General features: G+C 45.7%; 1 protein-coding gene across 3 annotated transcripts in view; it reads right to left on the reverse strand.

Annotated features, from left to right (window-relative positions):
- CDH13 (cadherin 13) overlaps positions 1-18,899 on the reverse strand; it is a 1,007,942-nt gene that overhangs the window by 602,557 nt on the left and 386,486 nt on the right. For all 3 annotated transcript variants that reach the window (XM_080827654.1, XM_080827656.1, XM_080827655.1), the window contains exon 3: positions 18,213-18,421. In XM_080827654.1, coding sequence (XP_080683780.1) covers positions 18,213-18,421 — 209 coding nt within the window. The remainder of the gene's footprint in view (positions 1-18,212; positions 18,422-18,899) is intronic.

Consider the following 18,899-nt stretch of genomic DNA (forward strand, 5'->3'; position numbering starts at 1 on the left):
TAGCTATGATCCTGAGTTTTTCTGTATCTACCATTAGTTCCGCTTTATATATTAGTTTTGTTTTATATTTGCGATTGGATGCCTCCAGATTTAGGATTGTTATATCTTCCAGTCGTATGGTTTTATAATTGTGAAATATTCCTTTTTATCTGTAGTAATCTTCCTTTAACACATATATCCCCTGATAATAGCATAGCCACACTATCTTTCTCTTGGTTTACATTTCAGTGGTAAATATATTTAAATTCTTTCACTTTTTCTCTTTCTGCACCCTTACATCGAGCTCTATCAAGATAAAAAGCTTCTGCACAGCAAAAGAAACAGTCATCAAAACAAAGAGGCAACCCACGGAATGGGAGAAGATATTTGCAAATGACAGTACAGATAAAAGGTTGATATCCAGGATCTATAAAGAACTCCTCAAACTCAACACACACAAAACAGATAATCATATTAAAAAATGGGCAGAAGATATGAACAGACACTTCTCCAATGAAGACATACAAATGGCTACCAGACACATGAAAAAATGTTCATCATCACTAGCCATCAGGGAGATTCAAATCAAAACCACATTGAGATACCACCTTACACCAGTTAGAATGGCCAAAATTAGCAAGACAGGAAACAACGTGTGTTGGAGAGGATGTGGAGAAAGGGGAACCCTCTTACACTGTTGGTGGGAATGCAAACTGGTGCAGCCACTTTGGAGAACAGTGTGGAGATTCCTCAGGAAATTAAAAATAGAGCTTCCCTATGACCCTGCAATTGCACTGCTGGGTATTTACCCCAAAGATACAGATGTAGTGAAAAGAAGGGCCATCTGTACCCCAATGTTTATAGCAGCAATGGCCACGGTCGCCAAACTGTGGAAAGAACCAAGATGCCCTTCAACGGATGAATGGATAAGGAAGATGTGGTCCATATACACTATGGAGTATTATGCCTACATCAGAAAGGACGAATACCCAACCTTTCTAGCAACATGGACAGGACTGGAAGAGATTATGCTGAGTGAAATAAGTCAAACAGAGAAAGTCAAGTATCATATGGTTTCACTTATTGGTGGAGCATAACAAATAATACAGAGGACAAGGGTAGATGGAGAGGAGAAGGGAGTTGAGGGAAATTGGAAGGGGAGGTGAACCATGAGAGACTATGGACTCTGAAAAACAACCTGAGGGTTTTGAAGGGGCGGGGTGGGAGGGTGGGGGAACCAGGTGGTGGGTATTAGGGAGGGCACAGATTGCATGGAGCACTGGGTGTGGTGAAAAAACTATGAATACTGTTACGCTGAAAATAAATAAAAAATTGGAAGAAAAAAAAAAAAACTAAAAAAAAAAAAAATAAATAAAGGAAGCAATATAGAGCTGTTGTTTTAAGATGTAGTCTAACAATATTTGCTTTTCCCCGGAGTGTTTATCAATCTGTGTTCCAGGGTCCTCCTCTGAACAGATCCCGTGTGCATTACCCTAATATGAGTCTGTCTTCTGACACGTAAGAGAGAGGCTAGAAATGAGGACACAGAGAGAAGCAAAAAGGCGCAGAAAGGAACACGGAGGACTTGTGACATCTGTTGAGTCCCATAGTAAGATGATGACCCCCGCTCAGGAAGTTACAGGGAAGCCCGAACTCCCCACCCTGGGCACTGTCCCTCCATGCGCCATGCACATCATATGTGGTCATCCTCTCTTTACTAGATGCTAGTGTTCCTACCTATATGGTCCGGGCACTGCTGTAAGAACTTCACATGCATGATCTCATTCAATTCTCATATGAACCCTAGGAGGTGAGTTCTATTTTTATTCTCTTTTCACAGACAGAAAAAGCTAAGTCTTACGAAGGTAAAAAAAGAATTTGGCACAAACCACAAGGCGGATGAATTCCAGAGCTGGGAGTTAAACCCAGAAAATTTGACTCCAGTGTCTTAGGTACAAAATGTCTTAGGTACAAATGTTTTTCAGCATTTTCCACTAGGTTTCTCATGTAGAAAGAAAAATTAGGATATTTTTAGACCTTGGCCCAACATGTACAACCCATTTACTTCCCCAAATACTCTTTTGTCAAATGTGTATTTTATTAATAATTGCTGATGATCTGTCTTTTCCATTCTTCTTATTTAAAGTTTTATTTCTGAAAGTTCCATCCTTGCTTTTCTTAATGTTCTTAAATGTTTTATGGGTCTTCGTAGCATATTTTCTATAAAGAATATGGATTATGGTTTTCTGCCATGTGTGGCAGGATTCAGGAATAGATGAAAATATATAAGCCTGAATTGTTAATCTTACATCTTATTTCTATAGGGTGCTGTGCTTTTTCTTGCCAAAGAAATGTTGACAGTTTGAATTTATACCAATGCATTCAGAAACCTTGAGGTTTTATAACAGAAAATAATGTATCATTAGGCACTCTGAAAGGATAATGAGGCATTTACTACTTCTTGCTACTTTTGGTAAAGGTTTCGAGAAATAAACATTAACTCGTATGGACTTGGCATATGGATCATTCATGAACTAAGCAGAGAATGCACAATATAGTTAGCTGCTTGAATTATTTCTCCATAAATTATTCATGTTTCTAATTTATCTAACCATTTTCCTCCTCTTACAATATCTGAATTATTCTCATTTCCACAAGACAGGATTGCATTAGCATCACAAAGACAGAGTCAACCAATAAATAAATAAATAAATAAATAAATAAAAATAAACAAGAACACACACACACACACACACACACAACACCCCAAAAAACCCCTAACTGGTTGACCAAAGAAGCCATAGTCTAAACAAATCAAAGAAACACAGAAGTGTTAGAGTTGTATCCCTCCAGGAGAAACAACCCAATTTGGGGTTTTAGCCTCCCTCAGAAACTTGAATTCTTAATGAATTCTTAAACTTCATTCTTAATGAGATGATAAATAATGTGGCGGGGACTAGAGGGTCAACCTACAGCTATGTTGATGGGAGATAGAATGAGGCTTGCATCTGGTAGTTGTGGTCAATAAGGAGAGATCTCCCAAGAGATCTCACTTCAAGTGGCAACCCTAGCACACTGATAGAGGGCCCAGAGCATTTTAACGAGACCCAGATTACAGAGTGCCCCCCAACACCCCATCATTTTTAGTTATGTGACCTATAAGACTCGTCAGCATATCACGTTTCTGTAGTGTCATTTTCACCATAATTAATTACAAATATCAAAAAAAGAAATCCGTGGCAACTAGTTCATCTGTTGCATTTAGCATGTGTTTGGCTAAAATAGACATTATTAAATAATAAGTCAGTTGTTTCCCTACTATCACAAATCCTAATCTGGTTCTCATTACAGTAAGTCTATAGTAACTGAAAAGACAGGTGTGGAAGAGACCATATTCTATTTTTTAAAAGATTTTACTTATTTTAGAGAGAGAGAAAGAGTGCACATTGGGGGAAGGGAAGAGGGAGAGAGAATCCCTAGCAGACTCACTGCTGGGCACACGGGGCTTGATCCCAAGACCCTGAGATCATGACCTAAGTTGAAACCAAGAGTTGGATGCTTAACGGACTGAGCCACCCAGGTGGCTCCCAAGACCGTATCATTTAAGCGAACATGGAGGGATAAGCAGCTTACTTTGTGGGAGGCCCACAGTATTGATGGGGAACAGTGATGGGTGAAAATGACAAAGCTGGTTAGGGGTCAATTTGAATGCTGCTCAGTAGGCATGAGAAGTCCCTGGTAGTCTTTGAAGGGAGAATGATACGTTCCAGCTGTTCTTGGGGAAGACAGACTGGCAGTAATAGGCATGTGGGCTGGGTCACAAGGGAAGAGAGAAAGTCAGCCTTAATAGAGATTCCTTTCATAATGCCCTGTCATAGGCCAGATAAAAGGATATGATGCCTAAACCAATTGTTGCCACCGCAATGCAGAACAGTAGAGGGGTAAAAACCACCTAGAAAGGGTGCTTGGGTGGCTCAGTCAGTTAAGTGTCTGCCTTCAGCTCAGGTCATGATCCCAGCGTTCTGGGATTGAGCCCCATGTCAGGCTCCCTGCTCAGTGGAGTCTGCTTCTCCCTCTGCCCCTTCCCCTGCATGTGTGCCCTCCCCCACGCTGCCCACCAAATAAATAAAATCTTAAAAAAAAAAAAAAACTGGAAAAGAGAAAGAATGAGAAATGCCACTGCCGCCTCAGGTAATGGTACATCAAAGACAAATCTAAGTTGTGAGCTTGAGTGCCTGGGAAGACAGGGACGACATCACAAGAAGCAAAGACTGCAGGAATGTGAGGTTTAGAGGTTTACGAGAGTGAGTGCACGCAAACACGCACAAACACAAACACATCTTGAGAGGCAAGGAAAATATACAGGTGGAGATGCCTTGTAGCAGGTGGGGATGAAGAACTCAAGGTCGGAAATGGAGCCAGGAAACTGCAGACATCGTAAAGAGGGGATATTTAAAGCCACCAAGTTGCATGAGATTGTCGGGAGTGATAGAAAACAGCAGAGGAGAATTGAAATAGAAAACTGATGGGTACCTCCCATGGCAGGAAGAGGAAGAAGAGGATATAGAGGGGGGAAAGAGAAGGGGTTGCCATATATAGAAAGAGTGGGAGAACAAGGGTAGTACAGTGTCTTTGAAGGCAGAGGAGAGAGCGTTTCGAAATTACCAAATGCTGCGATGGGAACGCAGAATGGTCCTGCTGCTGTGGAAAACAGTTCGGTGGCTCCGCAAGAAGTTAAACATAGGCTTACCATCTGGCCCAGCAACCACTCCTAGGTATAAATATACAAGGACTGAAAACCAGTACTTAAACAAGCACTGCACACGAATGTTCGGAGCAGCGCTATCCACAACACCCGGAGGTCGGATCAGCCCAAACAGCCATCGGCGGACGGATGGATAAACAACTCAGGAACAAAGTACTCTTACTCAGCCGTAGAGAAGAGTAATGAAGCCCTGACACCGCTACAATGTGGACGAAGCTTGAAGACCTCACGCCAAGTAGGAGAAGGAAGTCACCATATTGCATGAGTCCATTTAGGTGAAATACCCAGAACAGGTAAATTCTCAGAAACGAAACATAGATTATTGGTTGTGAGGACTGGGGACGGGGGTCGGTGTGAGGATCAAGTACTTGACGAGGAAGAGGGTTTTTGGAGGAATGATAAAGTATTTTGGAATTAGAACTGGTGGTTACACAACATCATGGATTATTAAATGTCATGACTATGTTCACTTCAAAGGGTTAATTCCATGTTAAATGAATTTTGCTTCAATAAAACAAAACTTTAAAAATCAAAAATAAGTTGCCAAATGCTTCAGAGAATTCGAGTGGGCTTAGGGCTAAGAAAAAGTTTAAGGAAACCCACTAGCTCAGTTTCAATGACTTTCCAAAGAGAACAATTTCCCCCAAGTGTTGAGGGTGGGAGCCCCATTTTGGAGCACTGAGGTGTGAACTTGTGATGAAGTAGAGAGGTTGAGTGAAGACTATGCTTTCAAGAAGATGGGTGAAGGGAAGGGCAGTGATAAGAGATGCAACGGCTTGGGAGAAATTTGTTCAATGTGGGGAGATCTGAGCGTGTTTGAAGAGGGGGAGGATTCAGAGAGCAGGAAACAACGGAAGGTATAACAGAGAAAAGGCAGCGCATGATGAAAACAGAAGTACAAAGGAGGGGCTTCAAGAGCACAAGTGAAGGGATGCATCAAAGACGCATCCTTCCTCTGCGAGAGAAGGAGAAGACTGGAGGTGGGTAGAGATGCAACGAGGATTGGGAAAGCTCAAGCTGGAGGGGAGAAACTTTATACAGCGAGAAACACAAGGCCGGCTGCAGGAAATTGTAGGCAGTGGGGTAGGGCTTACTGCTTAGGACACATGGGAAAGTCTTGGAGTTGTGCTCAAGGAGATGAACCATAAATTAAAGGTGAATAATAGAGAAGTGGTCAAGGCAAGAGTGTGCAGAGAGGGAGTTGCTCTGGCTCCGTAAGAGTGAATGCCTCATCAACCACGTCCTCTCCACCACCCCTACCCTGCCTTCTGGAACTCTGTTTGCCTACAAATGGGGCATCACATCCATAAGGACTGGTATTGCCTTGCTAATTTCAGCCCATCCTTACAGATACTTGAATTGGCTTTGAATCTCGAGTCTATCACCCAGTTAGGATCCCAGAGCTCTGAGAGTAATACCCTAAACCCATCTCAATTTACCTTACTAATATTTGGTAATAATACTCAGTTCATATTTCTCTATCTTGACCAAAAAAGGCATAAGATGTTTTCTTCAACGCTTTTTTGAAGATTCTGAGCACAAAGCATGGCTCCAAAATATTCTAGGTGTAGGACTATGGACAAGTCAAGGTCTTTGCCTAGTCTTACTCTGTTCATCTGTAAAACGCAGGTAATAGTAGCTATTTCATAGAGTTTCTGTAAGGATTAAATGACTTAATATAAGAAATGCACTGAGAGGGGTGGCTGGTACCCAGTTGGAGCTACATAAATGCTGGCTATGATCAGCATTATTAACATCAAGAGCCATTCCATTTCTGCCATTTGTTTACTCATTCAATGAGAGTGTTTTCAGTGCCAGGTATTATAGTAAGTGCTAGATTCACAGCAGTGAGCAAGTCAGTTACAGCTTCTATCCTTATGGAGCATATGATTTTATTTTGCCTTATAAACCAACACAAAATAGTAAGACTTATACAGAATCTGGGAAAACGAAAACATGGGGGGGATTACTATTATTATTATTTTCATCGATTTTTCTTTGATTCAGTTTCTGGATCTTTTTCGTAACTTTCTTTTTTGCTTCTTTAGAGAAAATATTATCCAAAGGTCTGAGTGAAAGAGGAACTCATGAGAAAACAAGGCAAAAAGACTGATGGTCACGCTCTTACGGCTTAGGCTTTGCTAACAAGCTCCAAATTGAATAAGAAACTTGGAGTAAAAAAGGAGTCGAACTTCAATTACGTGTGTTAACCAGGGTTTGTGAGAATGGACAGTGAAAGGAAGAAAACAATGCATCCTGATTTGCTGTCTTAAATCTCCTGGCCCCGACTTGAAAAAAAACAGGGGCACGCGCAGACATCTGGTGAGAGTGCTGGGCAGGGGCCAGCCTTCGGAAATTGCATGGTTAGGTTATTCAGACCAGTCCGTGAGTCTCTTGGAGAACTACCACTGTTTACAGCTTTGCAACTTCAAAGGAAAAGGTTGTAAAAAGTTGCTATCAACAGAAGCCCCATTTTCCTGACCTACGGAGGGGTTGGTTGACAATGCACACCTTTTGTCAAAAGGATTTGCTGCAAAAAGATGGAAAATTAGACTACCTGATTTCCATAGAGAGTTGGGAGGCAGGAGAAACTGTGCAGACCTCGGGGGAAGGAAGAGCCCCTTGTTGGATCTTAGGGTCCATTTTCTCTTCCTGGTGGAGGAGACACTGAACCAAAGGGAAGATCCTATGTTGCCCCTTCTGAATTATAAGACAGGAGGGAAGTCACTGGGGCCAGCGGGGCCAGAGCAGTGAGCTCAGTCCAACCTAAGGCTGACTCTCATCCATGGAAGATATTTTAGAATTTGATGGGATGACGGTCTCAAATTTTTTAAGCCCTTTTGGCCCTGGGCAGCCCTGGAATGAAAGGGGGAGCCCTTTCTCTGTTTAAAAGCCTCCCCAACTGGCCGTGTTCACCAGTCTAGACACTGAGACTTGGCCAAGAGCCTTAAGATGCCATCTTTGTCAGCATGTGAATTTTCTCTGCTATGTGTGAGTCCACAGATATGTCAAATTCTGAGACTGTATATGAGGTATTACTTAAAGCTTTTTTTCTTTTTTTGAGAATTGATCCTTTTTTTTTTTTTTTTTGCATATAGAGGAAGAAGAGCAGGTGTTAACAAAAATCTATTTTTTTGTAAAAATTTACATTATGATGATGTAAAAAGCATCATCATATTTGGATGGCTACACACACATGTTATTTGTTTTATGATTTTTGCTATCTCTTGTCTTATTAAGACGTTCAGCAAATGAAAATGTCCGGCCCTCCCGGACCCCTGGAGGCTGTCAGTAGTCTTGTCATTGTTGTTGTAGCAACCCTGGAGGGACAGGCCTGGGCAGTTCTATTTCTGTTAACAGGTTCCAGGTTTGTTAACAAACCCTGATGAGATTATACTGTGGGCATAGGTGAAAATGCTTCCTGTTTGTCTGTGTGAAACCCTGACACCGCACTTGGCTTTGCCCGAAACAATCGAGTCAAAGGTCAAACAGCATCCATAGTGTGTCCCAAAGGGAGTTGCCACCCTCCCATTTATCTGGAACCCAGCCCAGCCACAGAGATCAGCAGCCCACAGGCATCTACCCATCGTGGGTGGATGAGAGGAGAAGGGTGACTGGGGCCATAAGGCTCTTCTTTGGCATTTTTTCCGGATGTTCAGGCTTCTGCCTTAACAGTTTGGGTGAAGACCCTATCATCTGACCGACCCAAGTGCTGGGGATGGAATGAACAGGACGTCTTCTCCGTGTTCCTTTGCTCCCTAATTTTTGAGTATTGAGACCAAAGAACTAAATGGAGAAAAGCTATGGTCTGTATCGAAGGCTGTGTGGAGTTTTTTGTCTGTTTCAATCAGAAATTAGAACCAGGCTCTCACAGAGTAGCCTAGAGGCATTTACATTTGGAAATATTGCTCTGTTTCTATTAGGTTCTGTTTCCAAAGGTTCTATTCATGAGGAAAGTTTCTAAAACGTGTCATGACAACATGTGTCTTGTCCACCTAAGATGTCCTCAAAATTCTCGTTTGCTTTTGCTTTTTTATTTTTTAAATGTTTTATTTATTTATTTGAGAAAGAGAGAGAGTGCGCGAGCATGAGTGGGGGGAGGGGCAGAGAGAGAGGGAGAAGCAGATCCCTGACAAGCGAGGGTCCCGACATGGGGCTCGATCCCAGGACCCTGCGATCATGACCTGAGCCGAAGGCAGCCGCTTAACGGACTGAGCCACACAGGCATTGCTTGTTTTGCATTTGTAAAAAAACGTTTCTAATCACTTTGAATTTTCCTGTGCCATTTCATCTCTGAGGAGCACAGCCACACCGACAGAGCCGCGGTGACCAGGTATCCCCACGTGCCAGCTAAGAGGGGCTTTGAAAAGAGGTGGTCACCCCAACATTTACACTAAGAACACAGTCGTGCATGATTCAGGGTGGTAAGACGAGACAGGGGAGCCCAGAACAATGTGATTCCGTCATAGTGTCTTATTCCTTCCAAGAGAGCAGGTGAAAATTTATCTCTGATGATTCTCTGTTGCTTTTACTTGGAAAGGCCCAAGCAGCGGTCGGAAGGCAAGCTGTGGCTCGAACCCGGGACCCAGGGAGTCACTGCAGATCGGAAGCCTGGGGGCACCGCTTGACCAGCTCTTGGACCCGAGACCCTCCCTCCTACTGGTAAGAGTCTCAGTCTCCTGATTCATCAAACACCAGTAACACCATCTGCTTCGAGCCCCTGCTGTGAGGATCAAGTCTATAGGATGCGTGTGGAAACCACCTTTTAAATCATAATTAAAAAAAAAATAAATAAATGTAAGGCATTTTCCCCAGACTCTAGGACCAAGAAGGTGAATGAGCTAGAGTCTGAGATAAAAGGAACCTGTGGCTGAGAAGACATTTACACTTGGGAAACCTTGTGCTGTTTCCCGAAGCTTCTTTCTCCAGAGATTCTGTTCATGAGGGAAGTTTCTGAGAAGTGTCACGATAACACAGGTCTTGTCCACCTACCTAAAATTTCTTCAGGAGTTTTGTTCAGCTCTGTATTCAGTTTTTTTTTTTTTTATTTCTAACCATTTTTTAATTTTTCTGTGTCATTTCATCGTCTTTATAGGAGAATAGAAAAGCGCCGGTTTTGTTGTAAATGTCAGTATTACCAAAATAGCAGTGACTGCCGCGAATCAGAAGGCCCAGGCCCAGCTCCCCGCTCTGCCGCCTGCTGCGGATGCCGACGTGAGCTCAAGTGCTCCCCCGACCTGGGCTCCTTCCACATCTGTAGGGTCGGAACCGGACCGCCAGCGGCACACGTCGGCTATGAGGATCAGAGAAACAGACGCGTGCTTGGGGCATCTAAGACCGTGCCCTAAAGGTGGTAGGCACCCAGCAAGTGATTCTTTCCCTCCCTCTTTCAAAATATATAAATGTCTCTGGGGAAGAAACCCTGTCCCGCTGGAAGACATTTTCCACCTGTGGCCAGTAAGCACTTAAAATCCAATGAATCTACGTTAACACGTGCTGTAAGTGGAAAACATACACTGAATTCCAAAGGTTTAGTATAAATAGGAAAATATAAAAATTGCATAAATAATGTTCACATTGATTACTTGTTGACATGATAACTTCTTAAAGAAATTATATATTATATCTATTGGGTTTTATATATATGTTGGGTTAAACTCTCTCTCTCCCTGGCACACACACACAGACACACAGAATCTATGTTTATGAAGTTTAACTCCCCATGTGTATATTGGGTGTGTGTATGTATGTGTTACTATAAGGAAACTTAAAATTACATACGTGGCTCACATGATTTTCCTGTTGGGCCGTAGTGCTGCACAACCATGAAATCTTGAGTTTTCACAAGCCAAAAGGAAACTGTTTAGTAAGGTAGAGTTTCTGTGGGATCAGTTACTTTTCCCCAAGCATTTTAATTAAAATTAATCTGCAGTATACAGTTTTCTTAGTTCTGACCCACAAAGCAATCTGTTATATACTTAAATTAATGAATCAAAGGATGTCTTTTTATCTGTATTTGAATAGTATCCCGGAGCTAAGAATCATAAACAGAACAATTTAGGCATTTGTCAAAATGTACCAGCCTAATACCTTCTTCTTGGATCTGTACCATCATTTTCACGCTACATATTTTTCCTAATTTGGGCGACAGTCTAATGGACACTAATTCTCCTACTAGTAATGGGGGAGGCTTTTGCCATGCGGAGTGATCCTACGCAGGGTTCTGAAGTTACCACACGCGTCAAATCAGAACCTACCCACAGCTTTACCAGGGGCCTTTATGGCCACTGTAAATGGCGAGATTGGTTCTCCACGGCAATGGTCATAAAACACATTTCATGGGAGCGAGATCGATACCGTGGACCCGCCTGACAGACTCCAACCCAGTCAGTGTGATAAGATCTTGCAACAAGGCAATTTCCATAAGCTGGTGGCTCGATTTCTCCGGGATGGTTTAAACAAACCAAGTCAAGTTCCCTCCGTGGGGCATGATAGGGGCCCGGGAGGTTGGATGGTGTAAGGCCCCAAGCAAACGGGGACTGAAATGGGTGGCTCAGAGTTGATGAAACTGGACTTTATCTCGGCTACACATGTGCAAACGTATTTTAGTCTAGAGCGTGTGAGATCAGGAAAGATGGGCGAGAAATGTCCAGAGCTTACAGCAACTGCCCGAGTAGCTCCGTAAGAGCCAATAGCCTGTGACTGAGACCCTCCGGCAGCACCGGGCTAGGCATGATATTCAAAAAAATCTTTTGTGGGGGCTCCTGGGTGGCTCAGTGGGTTAAAGCCTCTGCCTTCGGCTCAGGTCATGATCTCGGGGTCCTGGGATCGAGCCCCGCGTCGGGCTCTCTGCTCAGCAGGGAGCCTGCTTCCTCCTCTCTCTCTGCCTGCCTCTCGGCCTACTTGTGATCTCTGTCTGTCAAATAAGTAAATAAATAAATCTTAAAAAAAAAAAATCTTTCGTGTACCCCATGCTGGCATCTAAGCGAGGCTGGGTATCCCTACAGCACCTGCCTCACAGATGAGAAAACCACCTCAAAGGGTTTAGGTGACTTTTCAGAGTCACATGACGGGCAAGTATTAAATGCGTGATTAGATCCCAACTTGGGATCTAATCTAATCTAATTTGTCATTCCGGGTCTGCTTTCATATCAAGCACAGCTCGGCTGAATGTCACAGAGCACGCACATGTGCGGGGACGGTAGGACTCGCCGCTGCTTTGGAACCCCCAGACCCGCAGTCCTGCGAGGCGCGCAGTGCGTGGACCCGAAACGGCGCGCAGCGGATTCGCAGCCCTGATCCCCAGCGGGGCTGAGGCACAGAATGAGCACAGTACAGCCTCGGCAGCTGAGCCGTCAGTGGCATGTTTTATACTTTTGTCTTAAACAATCAAAACAAAACAACTATTTCTTCCCAAGTTGTTCCTCCTTCTGATGGCTCCTTTTATCTTTTGGGAACTATTTCCATCCTAATTCTTGAAACTGGATTAGGAGCCAAATTTGTGTCTTTTAAATGAAGAGTTCATAGTGATGGCGAGCCACCAAGATAAACAAGCCGTACACATTCAGCTTCTTCATGTCTCTCATAACTTTCTCTATTCGTTTCATTTTGGGGGGAATGTTTTACATGGCAAAAAAGAGGGTTTTTTTTTTTTTTTTTTTTACATTTAATGAAGCAACTTCATTCAGAGACCAGTTTCCCTTTACTAAGAACACCACGTATGGACTTCTAGTGAACAGGCGTGAGTTGTGCATAATTAACTTCTAAATGCTGCCCAGTCTCTTGGTGTTTATTAAGCGTACCCGTAGAAACGAAGAGTCCGGGAAGCCCAGTCAGTGTTTCACACCCAGTGGACACCTGAGAGTGAAATGGTAATGATGTAAGTTCACATGGGTTTCTACATGCCCTCCAGGTTGTAGACCAAATAGAATTTGGTCCTGATGGGCAGGAGAGGGAGGGCTGGGTGGTCTCGATTTGCCAGGCTCATTTGCTGAGCATTTATTATAGTCTGGCATTGATGATACAGCGATGAGGAATGACTGACATGGTCACGGTGTGTACTTTGTGCTGGGCACTGTTCTAAATGCGTTGTGCATATTTACTCATTTAATCCTCATGACGTCTCTATGAAGTTGATAATGTCGTGAACCCGTTTTACGGCTGAGGGAACTGGAGCAGAGGGGGTAAGTTTGGGACTGGGAACCATCATGGTCCCTGAGTTCAGGAGTTCAGAACAGAGACGGGCACCAGCACAAATCAATCAGGCAGTTAAAATTTAAAATCAGAGAGCTGGGAGGGGTTCTACGAGGAACATGGAGGAAAAAGCACTTAATGATCTGGGGGGAAACAGTCAGAGAGGTGGCCCTAAGGGAGGGAAATCTTGGTGGGTCCAGAAGTATCAAAGGAGGTAGCCATGTCTGTTGGTGCTGGCCACGCAGCAAGGGGACCTAATCCAGACAGAGGGGCAGCCAGCATGAATGGGAGGGCGAGCTTGGCCAGTTCAAGAAACCACAGTGGTTTGGTACTGGAGTGAGGGGCCCAGAGCTCAATGCAGGGAGTGGTGTGAAAGGTGTCATGCATTCTGTTCTGGCGTTTGTTCAAAAGATGTTCCATGAACACCAGCTCTATGTCAGGCACTGTCCTGGGTACCAGGGATAGAGCCGTGGACACATCAGAAAAGAACCAAGTAAGGAAGGAAGAAAGGAAGGGAGGGAAGAAGGAATAGGAAGGAAACAGACTATATTCCAGCTTCCGGGGAGCTTATACAGTCTTATCGGGGATCAGGGAATCCAAAATAAATGCATAATTTACAAACTGGGAAGGCCACGAAGGAGCAGAACCATTGGTACCAAGGGAGACCCTCCTTCGGCACAGGGAGCAGGGAAAGCTCTCGGAGGTCAAGCATTTCAACCGGTCAAGCCCCCTACAGGTGAAAGGAAGCAGACTTGAGGGAAGGCTGCAGAGACCAGCCACGCTAGACAGTGACGGGCCTTTCTGGACATCTGTGAAGGCGGCAGAATATTATCCCAGGGCCCAGGAGGGCTGATGGGCAAGGTCCCATTAAGCAAGGAGTGAAGTGATCAGATCTGCACTTAAAACGCAGCCCCGGTGTGAGAGCTGGCTCCAAGCCCGCAGCCCGCAGGGCCCCACACCTCTCCCTCCTTTCGCATCGTATATCTCCTGCTCCGTTCTTGAGGACCCAGACGTCCAGGTCCCGGGTACCGAAATTCTACAGCTGCTTAGAGAGTGGATGCCCACATTTCAAGATGAGCCTGGCGGTCAGTCTCTCAGTTCTCAGACGAATTCTAAGTCAATTTCTCCATTCTCCCCGACGTTCTTACTTCCCAGGCTGACTTCATCCAGTTCTGTAACCGATGTCAGTATTCCTTGCTATAATCTACAGTCACCGAAGCTACAATTTCCTCAGTCAGAAAGAAAAACTAAATGCAAAGATGGCTTTAAAAAAACTTCTTTATGCTAGACGTGAGACTGGGACTGATGAGTCCCGTCTGCACAGCAGGGGAGACACCGCTGCCCAAGATGCCTAAGGAACGAAGCAGAGTGTGCCCATATCAACCCTTGGAGCCCTCTGTCCAAAGCAGAAATAGACAAAGGCAAGCACTCTGCTGTCTTCCCGTTCACCGCTGTCTGGCAGAGAGGGACAGCAGACTTGGTGCAGACAAGCTACCGCCTGTCCGGACGTAGCATCGTGAGTGGAACTCATCATGACCTTCCCCAGGCCAGAAACCCATCCAGTAAGCATGGTAAGCCTTGGCCCTTCCATACCCATCCTACCTCCCCTGTCAGATCACGAGGGACTAAGGCGGTCCTCTGCCCTCTCCGGTCTACGGCGGTCTTACACTGCCCATAGAGACAGGTCCTAGCTTCTGGGAAGCCCATTCAAAATGCAGAGGCAGCTTGGGAGTCTATAATTAAGCTATTAACAACAAGATTTCACAGGTCGAGACTTTCCGGGTGGAAGGGGTTCACAGGCAGCAGGTACAAATAAGAGAGACACATCGTGTTATTAAAGATCTGAGCTCTAGTTACGGCCACGGAGCTGGGACTTACTGGGGTTCTGTTCATCTTCGAGAGTCCTTCCTTCCAAAACACAGTGGTGTGAAATTAGCCACTGCGATACGGCTCCGTAGTTACCCAGTGCCCTCGCCGAACACACCTTCTCTTTCTTCCTTCGCTTCCACTTTCTCCTCCTGCCCTTATTCTCTGCCTTCTGTCTCCCGGGCCCAGTGAGGTCACTGAACCCCCAGTACCCATTCTTTCTAGAGAGGTTCCAATATGACACCATTGTCAGGGTGGGTCACCTGGTGTTCTGGGCGGCGCCCAACAGAACGATTCTGTGATGCAGACTGTGCTTACCCCCGTCTCACAGAGAAGGGTGTTGAGGTTTAGGGAGTTGGCTGGCTCATCCCACGTCACGGTCATAGGTGGTGGAGTGGACATTTGAAACCACTTGAGTTCAACACCAAAGCCAAAGCCCTACCACTATACTGTTCTCCCCCTAAGTGTTTACCCTAAGATCTAGTCCCATATTTTCTATCATCTCTATCAAGACGTCCCTAGGAGCCACCAACTCAACACATCCAAGCCTGGCAAATCGAGCGCCTTTCCCGACCACCCGTTTTCTGACTGGCTTCTTCCATTGCTACCGTATGGCTCTGACTTGTGCCCCCACCTCTTGACCCATGGGCGGGAAAGAGAGTGGATGTTTCCATGGAGAGGCCAGATCTCAATCTCATTTCTGCCCATTTCAAGCTCGGGGATCTTGGCCAACTTTTCACATCAGGAGGAAGGGGTGAAGTCAGCAGCCCTATGGGGGGGTGGTGATTGTGAGGGTTCAAAACAAGGGACATTAAAGCACCCACTTGAGAGTCCCACTAAGCAATATAATTTCTCACTCGCTTCACCCAGCAGACTCACCCACTCACTCACCCAGCAGACAGTGACGGCCACTGTCTGTTTCCGGCCCAGCTTCCTCGCCCGATCTGGTCTCTAAAGGCACAGAGCAGCAGTCGGCCTTGCTGCCCTGCGTGGTGCTTTTTCATCATACTCAGTCACTTTCCCTCCTGACCCAGGACCGGAGCTGACCTGGGTGCTCATTGTGTCCCCTCTCTAGCAGCTGGTCGCTTGGCTGCACGTAGTAGGGCCTCCAAAACACCAAACAAATATCTCTTAAGGACCGTGTTCTCCTTGGAGGAATTCTCTATCTAACTGTTTTTCTTTTCCTATCTTTTTTTTTTTCTTTTTAATGTTTTGGGACTTTTTATGACAGACACATCTGGGCAGCTTCACAAGGCCTATTTTCAAACCTCATGAAATTACGGGAGGCGGCAGGTGAGGGCCCCTTTCTGCTGGGGTCCGACAAAGCGAGTGGTCCAGCAGCCTCCACCAGACTGCAAGAAGCTGCCAATGGCAGCCAGGGTTTGCGGACGATGGGCTCTGACAGAGGGGCCTGGCCGCCAGGAGGGTGTCTCTCTGGGACTCAAGAGGCCAGTTCTTCAAGACCGAGTCTCTGTATTGAACCCCACGTCTCAGAGCCTCTCAAGGTAGAGTCTGTCCTGGGAAGTGCCCAGAATTCCCTCTGCTCTGCTTTAAGCTAAACAGTATGACACTGTCTGCCCTGGATTTAAAGACGAGCCACGAATCACGATGAACGATGTCCGTCTGAATACATCCCATCCCACACGCAAACCCCCGTACGTGAATCTCTGTGCCATTTACTTGTTTCTAAGAAGCACTTGGTGCTACTTAGATATTACTCTAAGTATTACTTAGATATTACTCTAAGATATTTATCAATATTTTGATACTCTAGATATTTACTTTAGATACTTATCAAGTCATTTATATCACAAGTTAGAGAGATGTTGTGAAAATGATCAAGGCTAAAGAGAAAAGAGAAAAGCTTGCTTTTGTGGTGGGTTTCCACACTGGATGTATCCATCAATACCCTGTTTTCTTTGACAATATTAGTGGCATGCTGTAGATTCACTTTTTAGCTTGCTATCTACCCCTAACTCCCAGACTCCCAGATATGAAGGGAAATTATGGGGTCTATCTGGTCCAGGCATGGCAAATACATTCCATCCCTGAAAATATCTGTGAATGATCAATGGATAGTAGCTTCCAGAAGCACTGTGCTGGGAGCGATACTCAGGTCAAGCCGGGGATAATTAGCCATATCTGCCATGAATATGGTGACAGAATGGGGCAATGCACCTGCCACTTATTAGCCATCCCAGACTGCTTCACCCCACCAGTCTGCAGATGAAGGAGTTTGATGATTCTTTCAAGATCACACAGACCGTCTCTATCTCTGCTCCCGGGCTGTAGAATCAGTGTTCGCGCCACTCCCACCATCCACCGCTGAACAAAATTAGCCGATAAAGCAAGGTTATGGGGAGCGTGGCAGATGGAGAAGGCAGTAAGAATCAACGCTTTGAAAAATTGGCTAAGAGCAGACCAGGGAGCAGGAGCAAAGGCTCCCAGCCACACCCAGTTGGGGACACACCATTATGATTGCCATTGTTTTGTCTGGGTCTTGTAGTGTGACTTTGCTTTCATCAAGAAACCACAGGGTCCTTAAACTCTTGATGAAGGACGGTTAGGTGAGTCCACGGTAGCAAAAGTCTCTGGATGACACAATCGGGAAGTCTAAAGGGCATTCTTAAAGTGTTTAAACCTGTGCACAGGTACCAGGATCAGCATACGTGTGCATCTGGAAAGGAACAGACACCAGGGCATGGCAAAGGAGCGGTGCCATATGCAATGGCGGCCTTGCGATACAAATCAGTGGGCTGCCGTGCTCCTGGCCTGCCCAAGCACCATTTCCCATCCTCAGACAACAGCACGCTAATTTACTTCGAGTAACTCCCTATCTTCCGCTGTCCGACTGTATGTCTTCGGTGGGGCTGACTCTACCCTGGCTTCAGGACAAGACCAGAGACTCAGACAGCCAACTAGAGCATTGCTACCCAGTGGACAGAGTGACTGGTTTGAGGGTGGGCATATGGAGCCAGTGAGATTTGATTTCAAGTGTTTGTTGGCATTGTCAGGAAGAGGCACTCTCCCAGGGGACCTGAGGCTGGGAAAATGAAGTAGAGCTTCTGAGATCTGCACATTGGAAGGCAGAGAGGGATGTGACTGTCAGAGAGTGAAGCCAACAGAAGGAAAGCAGAGCCACAACAGGGCAGGGATCAAGGCGGATGTCATATCTGGGCACTGGTACACAGCCATGCCGGAAGGCAGAGTTATCCTGAAATATTTGCCATATTAGCCGATATGTTTTCACATACCACTCCTGCCCGGATAGTTTTTTGAGTTAGGTTTTTGTCATTTGCAGCAAGAAAAACGTCTTGGCCAATAAGAAACCGAAGAACCATTTTCTGCATCAGACACCAGACCCCGGCATTCGCCTGTGGACCCAGTTTATCCCAAACACCGGCATTACCTGCAAGGAGCCCTGGATGTCCTTCCCCCCGACAATGACGAGTTCTGCCATGTCCTCCGCGTGGGGGCTCCGGGCGTGGATGAACAGAGTCTTGCCCACCGCGGTTACGTTTTTCAGGGCAACTAAGCTGCCGTCATGGTTCACCTTGAAGTAGGGGCTTGAGACCTCATAGTGTACCTTGCTGCTTCCCTCGCAGTCACTGAAGGTCACTGGGGAGACAAAACGAAACAGAACAGGTGAACAAAAACAGAAGAGTGTGAGTAGGTCGGGCTGCTTGGTGCTGGAGAAATCCTGACTATCAGATGTGAGTGACCACTCCCCCCCCCCAGATCTAACGATGCCTCCCCTCATCCCACGGCACCCCCTCGTAGCCGTCTGGCTTTGACTGTGCTGGGGAGCCTCCTCCATTCTGGATCTGTCCTTGATCACCTCAGGGGGGCACTGAGGGTGCATGGATGAACGGGATCTTTTCAGACAACCGCTCGGGGTTCCAGAGGGCGGTCTGGGAGAGCAGAGAGACCAAGAACACCAGTGAGTCTGGTCTTGTACAAGGATGCCCGGCCCGGATTAACGCAGCGGCGGGAGAGATGCAGACAGAATTCCTACAGTCAAACGGCTAGGTCAGGTCGTGTCTGGGAAGGAAAGGGAAAAGCAGCTGTTCCTGTGGGCGAGTGCGGAATTGTACTG

Source organism: Martes martes (genome assembly GCF_963455335.1).
Source record: "Martes martes genome assembly, chromosome: 17".
In the NCBI taxonomy this organism is placed as follows: Eukaryota; Metazoa; Chordata; class Mammalia; order Carnivora; family Mustelidae; genus Martes; species Martes martes.